The sequence below is a fragment of the Anomaloglossus baeobatrachus genome, chromosome 5, assembly GCF_048569485.1.
Source record: "Anomaloglossus baeobatrachus isolate aAnoBae1 chromosome 5, aAnoBae1.hap1, whole genome shotgun sequence".
In the NCBI taxonomy this organism is placed as follows: Eukaryota; Metazoa; Chordata; class Amphibia; order Anura; family Aromobatidae; genus Anomaloglossus; species Anomaloglossus baeobatrachus.
The window spans coordinates 578,500,355-578,513,312 of NC_134357.1; the positions used below are offsets into that span (position 1 = coordinate 578,500,355).

General features: G+C 43.4%; 1 protein-coding gene across 1 annotated transcript in view; it reads right to left on the bottom strand.

Moving 5' to 3' along the window:
• LOC142313113 (uncharacterized) overlaps positions 1-12,958 on the bottom strand; it is a 297,964-nt gene that overhangs the window by 126,132 nt on the left and 158,874 nt on the right. Inside the window, 1 exon segment of the mRNA XM_075352098.1 lies at positions 10,374-10,629. Coding sequence (XP_075208213.1) covers positions 10,374-10,629 — 256 coding nt within the window.

Sequence of the window (12,958 nt, forward strand, 5' to 3'; positions counted from 1 at the left end):
ATGTTCATTCCACACCTATAATGCTCAGGTAACATAATATACACGTGGTTATATGCCATATGCATTCATTCTCCTATTATCTACAGATATTTCATGATCATTCCACACCTATAATGTTCAGGTAACGTAATATACCCCTGGTTATATGCCATATGCATTCATTCTCCTATTATCTACAGATATTTCATGATCATTCCACACCTATAATGCTCAGGTAACATAATATACACCTGGTTATATGCCATATGCATTCATTCTCCTATTATCTACAGATATTTCATGTTCATTCCACACCTATAATGCTCAGGTAACGTAATATACACCTGGTTATATGCCATATGCGTTCATTCTCCTATTATCTACAGATATTTCATGATCATTCCACACCTATAATGCTCAGGTAACATAATATACACCTGGTTATATGCCATATGCATTCATTCTCCTATTATTTACAGATATTTCATGATCATTCCACACCTATAATGCTCAGGTAACATAATATAACCCTGGTTATATGCCATATGCGTTCATTCTCCTATTATCTACAGATATTTCATGATCATTCCACACCTATAATGCTCAGGTAACCTAATATACACGTGGTTATATGCCATATGCATTCATTCTCCTATTATCTACAGATATTTCATGTTCATTCCACACCTATAATGCTCAGGTAACATAATATACACGTGGTTATATGCCATATGCATTCATTCTCCTATTATCTACAGATATTTCATGATCATTCCACACCTATAATGTTCAGGTAACGTAATATACCCCTGGTTATATGCCATATGCATTCATTCTCCTATTATCTACAGATATTTCATGATCATTCCACACCTATAATGCTCAGGTAACATAATATACACCTGGTTATATGCCATATGCATTCATTCTCCTATTATCTACAGATATTTCATGATCATTCCACACCTATAATGCTCAGGTAACATAATATACACCTGGTTATATGCCATATGCATTCATTCTCCTATTATCTACAGATATTTCATGATCATTCCACACCTATAATGCTCAGGTAACATAATATACACCTGGTTATATGCCATATGCGTTCATTCTCCTATTATCTACAGATATTTCATGATCATTTCACTCCTATAATGCTCAGGTAACATAATATACACCTGGTTATATGCCATATGCATTCATTCTCCTATTATCTACAGATATTTCATGATCATTCCACACCTATAATGCTCAGGTAACATAATATACACCTGGTTATATGCCATATGCGATCATTCTCCTATTATCTACAGATATTTCATGATCATTCCACACTTATAATGCTCAGGTAACATAATATACACCTGGTTATATGCCATATGCGTTCATTCTCCTATTATCTTCAGATATTTCATGATCATTCCACACCTATAATGCTCAGGTAACATAATATACACCTGGTTATATGCCATATGTGTTCATTCTCCTATTATCTACAGATATTTCATGATCATTCCACACCTATAATGCTCAGGTAACATAATATACACGTGGTTATATGCCATATGCATTCATGCTCCTATTATCTACAGATATTTCATGATCATTCCACACCTATAATGCTCAGGTAACATAATATACACCTGGTTATATGCCATATGCGTTCATTCTCCTATTATCTACAGATATTTCATGATCATTCCACACCTATAATGCTCAGGTAACATAATATACACCTGGTTATATGCCATATGCATTCATTCTCCTATTATTTACAGATATTTCATGATCATTCCACACCTATAATGCTCAGGTAACATAATATAACCCTGGTTATATGCCATATGCGTTCATTCTCCTATTATCTACAGATATTTCATGATCATTCCACACCTATAATGCTCAGGTAACATAATATACACCTGGTTATATGCCATATGCGCTCATTCTGCTATTATCTACAGATATTTCATGATCATTCCACACCTATAATGCTCAGGTAACATAATATACACCTGGTTATATGCCATATGCATTCATTCTCCTATTATCTACAGATATTTCATGTTCATTCCACACCTATAATGCTCAGGTAACATAATATACACGTGGTTATATGCCATATGCATTCATTCTCCTATTATCTACAGATATTTCATGATCATTCCACACCTATAATGTTCAGGTAACGTAATATACCCCTGGTTATATGCCATATGCATTCATTCTCCTATTATCTACAGATATTTCATGATCATTCCACACCTATAATGCTCAGGTAACATAATATACACCTGGTTATATGCCATATGCATTCATTCTCCTATTATCTACAGATATTTCATGTTCATTCCACACCTATAATGCTCAGGTAACGTAATATACACCTGGTTATATGCCATATGCGTTCATTCTCCTATTATCTACAGATATTTCATGATCATTCCACACCTATAATGCTCAGGTAACATAATATACACCTGGTTATATGCCATATGCATTCATTCTCCTATTATCTACAGATATTTCATGTTCATTCCATGTCTAACTTGCCCACGAAACCTTTTATACATCTACATAATATACACCTAATAAGTTATTATCTTCATTCTTTTTATTTATTCCTTTTCATCATTCTTTTTAGTATGTCCCAGTTTATGTGTGGGGTCAGGAGGGGTTTACAGTATGGATGTAGCAGAGCCGTGTGTGTACGAGGTGTACGGAGCGGAGCCGTGTGTGTACGAGGTGTACGGAGCGGAGCCGTGTGTGTGGAGGTGTACGGAGCGGAGCCGTGTGTGTACGAGGTGTACGGAGCGGAGCCGTGTGTGTACGAGGTGTGCGGAGCGGAGCCGTGTGTGTACGAGGTGTACGGAGCAGAGCCGCGTGTGTACGAGGTGTGCGGAGCGGAGCCGTGTGTGTACGAGGTGTACGGAGCGGAGCCGTGTGTGTACGGAGCGGAGCCACATGTGTACGGAGCAGAGCCGCGTGTGTACGAGGTGTACGGAGCGGAGCCGTGTGTGTACGGAGCGGAGCCACATGTGTACGAGGTGTGCGGAGCAGAGCCGTGTGTGGAGCGGAGCTGTGTGTGTACGAGGTGTGCGGAGCGGAGCCGCGTGTGTACAAAGTGGAGCCGTATGTGTACGAGGCGTACGGAGCGGAGCCGCGTGTGTACGAGGTGTACGGAGCGGAGCCGCGTGTGTACGAGGTGTACGGAGCGGAGCCGCGTGTGTACGAGGTGTACGGAGCGGAGCCGCGTGTGTACGAGGTGTACAGAGCGGAGCCGCGTGTGTACGAGGTGTACGGAGCGGAGCCGCGTGTGTACGAGGTGTACGGAGCGGAGCCGCGTGTGTACGAGGTGTACGGAGCGGAGCCGCGTGTGTACGAGGTGTACGGAGCGGAGCCGCGTGTGTACGAGGTGTGTGGAGCGGAGCCGTGTGTGTGATGTGTACGGAGCGGAGCCGTGTGTGTACGAGGTGTACGGAGCGGAGCCGTGTGTGTACGAGGTGTATGGAGCGGAGCCGTGTGAGGTAATGGACGCTGTACGCAGACAGGAGACTGTAGAATTAATTTAATGCCGATTGTGAGCCATAAAATATCCACTATTCGGTTATATGTAAGTCAGACAAGGCGGGGTGTATAGCGCTATTGATGCCTCTTTGTATATAAAATGAGAATGTGACATTTTGGAAATAATACCACTTACCGTAGATTGCAATCAATGCAGCTGATGTCTTCTAGGTCGTTATACAATGTGGTGGACGGAGGCTGCTTCTCTCTAAGATTCCTTTCTCTTTTCTTATGAGGAGAGCGTATTTTGTTTTAAATGTAGATAAGGCTCCATAGTTGTAATCCCTCAGTGTATGGGGTTGAGGGGAATATTCTGAGCTTCCTTAGGTCTTGTGCGCACGCTGCGTTTTTTCCGCATTTTCTTCCCCACACGTTGCAGGTTTTTTTGGCTGAATGTTTGTGGTGACCATAATGATGCAGCATGTCAATTCTTTTTACATTTTGTCCCTGTCTTTCTTAGGACTGGCAGATCAATTCCCCGCTGACTTGGGGTTGGCAGGGGATTGATCCCTGGTATCTGGCCGGAGGGGGTTGGAGCAAGCGTAAAGAAGATAAGAGCAAGCGCTTCATATTCACTGATCACCGGCGCGGCTGTCACACTGCTCCCGTGGCCTCTCATTCTTCCTCCTGGGCCACTAATTAATCTCATACATATTCACTACTTCTCCAGCCAATGGTGTCTGTGATTGGTTGCAGTCAGACGAGCCCCCACGCTGAGTGACAGCGTGTCTGAGGCTTCCAATCACAGACACCAGTGGGCAGATCTATATCGTATAGTAAAATAAATTAAAAAATTGGCGTAGGATCCCCCATATTACGATACCAGCACAGATAAAGCATTACATCTGGGGGCTGCTATTCTCAAACTATGGATACCAATGGTTATTGGGCACCCACCAGCCTAACAATATCAGGCAACAACAGCCCAAGATTGTCGCATCCATTAGATGTGACAACCCTTGCTCTTTCCCAAGCTCTTCCCGATTGCCCTGGTACGGTGGCAAGTGGGGTAAGGAGGGAGTTAATGGCAGTCCACAGCAGCCACTAAGTCCTCGAATAGTGATAACAGGCATCTATGAGACACTGACCCCATCACTAGTCTGTAAGTGAAAGTAAATAAACACAAACACTGAAAAAATCCTTTATTTGAAATAAAAGACAAAAAACGACCCTCTTTATTAATCCCCAAAAACACCCAGGTCCGATGTAATCCACACATGGTCCCACAATGCTTCCACCACTGCTACATCTGAAGCTCACAGCAAGCGCCATAGAACATGACTGTGCGGCTCACTTCAGTCACTTGGGTGATTTGCTGTCACAGGCGGAAGACTCCAACTGTGGCTGCGGTAACCTGAGTGACGTCACCACTGACCACGCGGCTCACTTCACTCATGCATGGAGCTCACAGCGGGCAGTCATGTTCTATGTGTGGAAGGGAGAAAAAGATTCAGCTCACCTGCTAGCCAAACTGCTCAAATCCTTAGGGTGCAAGGGGCTGCTGGTAGGTCCACGCCAGCATGGGATAAGCAACAGCAAAATGGAGAGGAAGGATCCAGCACAAATTCCTTGTTGATAAAAAGTTTTTCTTATTCTTTATTGAAGTTTTAAAATAAAAGTTCAAGAGCACCCATGCTTTAATGTATGTTTCCCATCTTCGGTCTCCTTTTGTTTTTGCTTTTAAAACTTCAATAAAGAATAAGAAAAACTTTTTATCAACAAGGAATTTGTGCTGGATCCTTCCTCTCCATTTTGCAGTCATGTTCTATGGCGCTAGCTGTGAGCTTCAGATGGTGCATTTTTTGGGGCCAAAAAAGTGCATCTTTGGGAGTCACGACAAAGATACAACATGCGCACATAGCCTTATACAGTCATCTCTGTTTTGGATGTCTAGTCCATTCCCCTTGTTGGTTACTAGTTACTATATTTGAATCATTGCATAATGATTTTAGGGCAACCTTTTCTTTTTTTATTTAGGTTATTTTGTGTAGATGGGAGTGTAAAATGTCTGTTTTTATTGAACTCTTCAAGCACCAAGTTGAGTAAAGTGTCCAAAAAAATAACCTTGACTTTCAAGGGGATAAAAGCTTGATTTTGGAAAAACATCAGTATGTAGTGCTGTGTCATATAGAAATGATAAAAATACATGACTCATCAAGACCCCTATGAAGCTGACCCCCTCCTTTGGAAAAAGGTAACTAAAGAGAATCCTCTAGTAGATGTGAGGCAAATCTCAACTTGAATGCAGAAAAGGACAGATTTATGACTGGTAGAGATAAGAGCAGCAGTTGAACAGAAAAATTGCAAGTAAATTTAAATCCTTTTTTTCCCCCTTATAGAAAATATGAATTGAGGTTTTATGAACTGCATCAATATAATAGATAGGAAAGTCATATTTTTGAATTTGTGATAAAGCAGAGAATGCAAAGCATCGTTCCACATCATTGGGTGACAGCAGGGGTCCTGCCAAATGGATATTGGACAGATAGGAGACATTGCATAGATATTTTCATCTATCTATGAATAGATAAAATCATGATAGGAAAGATGATGGTAATATGTCCTGCATGTGACCTCCAGGGGTGAAGATATCGTAAAAGTTAGAAATCTCATCATTTTCTAAGACTTAGACACATCCTATAGTTATCTGAATTCCAGCCCTGTTATGAGTCACCAGAAGGGAAGTATGTGGGTGTAACTTGTGTTAATAAAAAACTGATGCCAATTATGATCCTCATACAATGAAAGGAATATTGCTGTGTAGGATTGCTCCACGTTCCATTGGAATCCTTCCCTCCAGAAATCTGAAGCCATTTCTGTGACCCAGGTTGAGTCATTTCCCTTTTGTTATTCCCTTTTACTTAATGCAATTGTAAATACTGTATTGTTTTGTTCTCCTTAGTAATATCTGTTGTATATTTTTATAAACACTGTTTACTTTTCAGATTAAATATATAAGTTAATAGCGTATGACTTTGGAATGTGGTTTATAGCTTTAGAGGAAGAAAGCTACCTGTAACGTGTGTCCAATCGACCTGTATAAGTAGAAACCCTGATTCCAGCGATGTGTCACTTACTTGGCTGCTTGCTGGAAGTTTTGATAATCAGTTTTATCTGCTTAAGATCTAGCAGTTCTCTAAATACCGCTGTGTATACCCCACCCACACCACTGATTGGCAGTTCTGTACAAGGAGCATAAACACTAAGCTGCCAATCAGGGGTGGAGTAGGGGGTTATACGGAGCATATAAAGATGGAGGATACATGGCTGCTGGTTTACTAGTTCTCTAGTGATAATCCCCTAATGATAATACTGTGATTTTATCAAAACTACAGCAAGCAGCCCAGTAAATGACACATCAATGGAATCAGAGTCCCTCTCTGTCACGGGTGACAGACAGTCCTGTGGTGTCTGGCTGTGCAAGATGGTCTCTGAATTTCTAATTTTGCTGCTGTCAGTATTCAGTGTACTAGGTAGCTACTCTGCTGGGTTTTCATCCTTTTCCATTTAGGACCCAGGGGAGCTCCTCTTCACTTCAGCTGTTAATCATCTGTAATTCCCCTTGGGTTTAAATAGTCTCATTTTCCCTGAACTTGGGCTGGAGATATTCCGTTCCTTCACAAGCTTTGAATGCAAGCAGGTGGCTTGCACGCATCAGTAGGATTGTTGCTGCTCTTTATTCAACTCCCTATGTGTCCTTTAGTGCCTAGTGGCGTTGATGAAGAGCTCATCCCATCCGCTCCCTACCTAGGGCCCAGATCATGGTCAGCCTAGGGTCAGGTATCCGGCTCGGCACATAGACGTGAAAGCTATCTAAGGCTGTGAGGGGACCCAGGGCCCAGCGGTAGGTTTGGTCAGAGGTCACCATCTTGCTACACACAAGGTTTCCCTTTCACCATTCACTTGGTACTTCTCCGGACCTATTGTGACACAGTCTTTATGTTATTCTCATTTTTAATTATGTGGTAAACATAGCGACAGAAGCCATTAGATTCCCAAAACCCCAGCATAGGTATCATAAATGTTACTTGCTCTTCATTAGTAGATAGGCCTCTTTCAGTTCTAGTCTCTTCTACACCCATAATCTAAACTGTAATAAAGGTTTGTGGGCAGAGACAAGGGAACCTAAATAGTAGAGTTCAGTGTTTGTACCAAATACAGACTTTATAAATAAAAAAATCAGGGTTCGAGTTCGGAGTTCGGTGCTTTATGTATCCTAACCACTTGATCTAGTATCACTGTGCTCGGGTACACTCAGTGCTCAGCCCAGTGCGAGCCGCTTGCAGTGTTTGAATAGATTTCATGGGGGGTAAAACCATCATTGTAGAATGTATTGTGTACAAAAAAAAACACATCCCCTCCCCCGGAAATGCTCTGTTTATGGCTGCATGCATGTGAGCGGAGACCCGAGCTGCCCAATCAGTGACTTCCAATGGGATTCAGGACAAGTCCGGTTCCCGAACTGAATTTTATCTAAGTCCGGCTGAAAAAGCCGAATCCAAACGTCAACGGGACCGCTCATCTCTATTTGTGTGTAGCCTCATTAAAAAATAACCCCTTGGATATCAGACATATAAAATCCTTTAGTTTTTTTATTACAATAATTATCCTTTGTAAAAAGATCATTTTTATAACATAACATTTATGCGGGGGCCACTCGTGATTCATGAAGTGGTGCATTCCTATTCATGAATCCAGAGCGTCTTAACAACTTCCACATATCTAGGATGCAGTGTGATTCAATTCTCCCCTCACTATTTTTTTGCGAAATGTCTATAGCTCTGCGCCAACTCCAGAGGTTCTGAGGAAAAATCATCACATCTAGACAATAGAGAAAGCTAGGCATGAAGAATATATATTTACAAGCATTTATTAACAAAACAACAAGATTTGAAATGCAATTATATACAATGTGATATACGTATAAGTTCCTATCTCCAATCTGGGGCTGCGCTTTTTAGTAAACAAAGTAGTGGGCAATCTGAGATAATTCACTAATCTAAATATAATCCAGTATCAAAACTATTCAAAAATATTCCTAAAGGCTCTCAAAACGGCTAACAGTGTGCCAGCTAAAAAAGAAAATGAATATTCACTGCTCCCCACGCCATAGTCCTGCCCACCTCTAGGCAATGATGCCAGCACCAACCAAGAGGTGGGCAGAATGATTTGCGTGGGGTGCAGTGAATATTCATTCTCTTTCATATCGGGTACACATGATCACCCAGCCGCCGGCTTAGTGCTGTGGCTGGGCGATCATGTGTGTCTATTAAAGAATGAATATTCACTGCTCCCCAAGCCCATAATCCTGGCTGTGGGGAGCAGTGAATATTCTGGCAGCTTAAGTCTGTGTGTAACTGGGGGCACATGGCAGTAATGTCATGCACTGCACCATTTACATGCTGAAATCACTTGCTGGCACCAGAAGAGAACACCGTGCACAGGGAGAGCGGAGGAATGGCGAGTATAATCATTTATTTTCTTATGTGTGTAGCATGATGGGGAGAATCTTAATTACTTACCGGTAATGGGATTTTCAGAAGCCCATCACAGCACCACCTGAGAGATAGGTTCCGCCCTTCAGGACAGGAAACTCACTGATAAAAAGGTGGTACCTCTCCTCCACATCAGTAGGTTTACAGAGTCAGAGAGAACCAACAAAACACAAACAAAAATGTTAATCACACCACCACCAAAGGAATAGACCATTAACTCTAACACTCCCCGAAGGGTGCCCATAACCAGTGAATGGGGGGGGGGGGGGATCTAAGGGTGCTGTCATGGGCTTCTGAAAATCTCATTACCGGTAAGTAATTAAGATTTTTCCCTTTCGCCCATGACAGCACCACCTGAGAGATTCTAGAGACTAATCACCTTAGGGAGGGACCACCGCCTTTAATACCCATCTACCAAGAAGGGTCGGCCGTGGAGGATAAGTCAAGTCTATAGTGACGGAAAAAGGTAGAGAAAGAGGACCAAGTGGCGGCCCTGCATATCTGATCAATAGAGACCTCTGCCCTCTCAGCCCAAGTAGTAAGTGACCTAGTGGAATGGCCCTAATCAGCAGGGGAACTGGCACTCCCTTAGATGAGTAGGCCAGCGAGATAGCATCCCGGGCTCACCTAGCCAAGGTGCTTGTAGATACTTTACAGCCCCGGGACGTTCCCTGGAACGCAACAAACAGGGCCTGAGATTTCTACCATTCCCTAGTCCTATCTAGTGAAGTTATAAGGGCCCGTCTCACATCCAATCTATGGAGCCTGGCCACTTTGTCATTGGAAGGAGGATCACAATGGAAGGCAGTATGAATTCCTGGGACCTGTGAAGGGCTTGACCACTTTAGGCAGGTATGAGGGATCTGTATGGAATACCACCTTATCGACCAAAATTTGGGCATATGGATGGACAATAGAGAGTGCCTGTAGGTCACCCACCCGTCTAGCAGACGTCAAGTGATGAGTAGTACCACCTTCAGGGTCTTGAAGGGAACATCCGAAAGGGGCTCAACGGGGTGTCTATAAGGGCATCAAGGACAAGATTTAATCCTAGGGAGGCATGCAAGGAGAAGGGACAGGAGTTGTTCTAGGACAGGATTTAATGAACCTGCTAATACATCTATTCTCTGTGAGCTTATGTTTATAGAGGGCTCCTAGGGCCAAAACTTGTACCTTTAAAGGTGCTAGTGGATAAGTACAACTCCAACCCTTACTGAAGGAATTCCAGGATGGCCGGGAAGAGAGGAGGACCCCGATCTGTGTCCCGGAAACTTGCTGGATTTTTCCACCAGACCCTTCCCTAAATACAAGTGGCAACAGGCTTCCTACTTTTAAGGAGAGTTTTACTAAATTCTCAGAGAATCCCTGTGCTAGGAGCAGCCGCCTTTCAAATGCCACGCGGTCAAGTGGAGGGTAGGATCCTTGGGTTGGCACATTGGTCCCTGGACTAGAAGGTCTGTCTTGTCCAGCAGTATCCAAGGGTCTGATATTGCCAGTCTTTGGAGCCAAAAGAACCAGGCTCTTTTTGGCCAGAAGTGAGCTATGAGGATAATGAGGGCTTTGTCTTCCCGAAGCTTCTTGAGCACTGCCGGAAGAAGAACCAGGGGTGGAAAGGCAAATAGAAGACCCTGTGACCAGGGGATCGGCATTGCATCTATTGTCATGGGATGATCCCTGGCCGATTTTATTGAAGTTAGTTCTCTGAAGTTTGAGGACTGAGTCCTCACATGATCGTCCCATAGTCCTTGTAACAGGTGAGTTCTCAGGTAAGCTCCCTCTAACTGACCTGCATCTGTTGTGATGATATCCATGATGGTGGGACACCATGACACCCCTGCGGACAGATGAGTTAAGTCCTGCCACCAGGACAGGGAAAGCAACACCTTTGGATCCAAGCGGATTCTCATATCCAAGAAGCCTCCTGACTGTTGCTGTCAGGCCAGGACTTCCATCTGAAGGGATCTCATATCTATCTGAGCTCAAGGAACCACGGGGATGCAGGATGTGAGGGACCCCACAAGAGACATAGCCTGTCTGAGGGTCATGACTGGTTTTTCAATCGCCAAGGTGACCAGGGATTGTGACCTGAGTATCTGCTCCTCCGGGAGAAAAGACTTCTGAGCGACTGAATCCAGGATCAGCCCCAAAAGACCGACGCTGTTAAGGTTGTATTCTAGATTTTTCCTGATTTATGATCCAGCCTAAGCGCTCTAGGATGGAGATCACTATTCTTTTCTCTCCCAGTCATATAAATGTTACTATAAAATACCCCCGAGGGGGCGACTCCAGTTGTAATGACAGCCCATTTGCAATGATCAGTAGAATCCACGGGCTGGAGGAAATCTTTTCCCATGCAGGAAGAAAGAGGGAGAGCCCCCCCCCCCCCACTGGGATGGTGGCGTCATTGAGGGCCTTGTCGCTTGGTAGAGGATGAGGGACCAAGCATAATCCTGAGGACCTCTTCCTTCTATCCTTCCAGGAGTCCTGGTCTCTGGGAGGCTCCTTATGGAAATTTGCTTCCTCCGAAACGGACAGCTACGAGGGAATGAAGTTTGTACAGCCGGAAATCCTTGTTTCTTGTTTGTCGCTTTGGACAGAAGGTCATCCAGCTGTGATCCAAACAAAAAGTCTCCTTCACAAGGTATCCTGCATAGTGTGTTCCTGGACTGTACGTCTCCCTTCCAGCATTTCAACTAGAGGGCCCTTCTGGCTGAATTGGAAAGAGCTGCTACCTTTACAGATAATTTGAGCAAGTCCATGGAAGCATCCGCTAGACGTCTGCCACCCCCTGTATACATGGAATTGAGGAAATAATGTCCTTACTAGACACGTTACCTTTAATCTGGTCTTCTAATTGTTGGACCCAGACCATTAGGGACCTTGTTACACATGTACCTGCCACCGCCGGGCGAAGAGCTCCTGCTGCAGCCTCCCAGGTACCACGGACCTGCATTCCAGGCCTCCAAACATAAGGTCTTGTGTGGATTCAGGATCTTTATCATCCACCATCCCCATAGTGGAGCGGACAGCTTTCACTAGGGGTGTCACCTCAGAGGATAGGAAGCATAGTCTGCCGTACACGTCTGAGGAAGATGAGGAGTCCAAGGATGAGGAAGAGGCAGGTCACACTTTTCTGTAACCCCGTTCAGAGCCGCCTGATTTATCTGAACTTCCCCCATCTTTCCTAGTGGATTGTTTATGTGTTTCCCTGACTTCAGCACGGATAACCTCTCTCAACTCAGCCTTGAGGCTTGGTGCTTCCGTACGTAAGCCAAAACCAGAGAAGAGTAATAGATGCAGTTTCCTTCTACTAATATTACCCCGGGGTTGGTTTTTTTTTGTTTTTTTGTTGGTTTTTTTTTGCAGCTTGTATGGCTGACAATAGAGAACAATAGACGTTAGTTTCCATATTACAATAGCTTCTTTCCTAGCCTGTTAAGGTCGACAATAGAGAATAGTGGATGTGGTTCCCCGATATTATAACAGCCTTTTCTTGGTTAGCAATAGCTGACAACAGAGAATAAACGCACTAGTTCTCCCACATTATACGTTATTCTATGACTTGTAAAGATTGACAACAAGGGATAATAGTTGCTGCCTTTCTATACCAATAACAGTTGTTTATAATGACTGACAACAGAGAACAATAGAAGCAGTCTTTCTGGTGCTGAGGGATTCGGTTATTTACACTTGACAACATCTGGAATGATATAATTATAAACTATGTATTTTTGATCACATCTAGAGTGTCAAAATTGTATACTAAGCTCTTCGTGGTAACATTGTGTATTTTTTTTTTTTTTTTAACAGTGCTTTGATTTGCTTTGGGATTTTTTTGGCCAGGCACCCCCCTTCCTCAGTCAGCAGAGGACAGTAACCACCTGATCCACACAGCCCAGTCTGGACCAGAACCG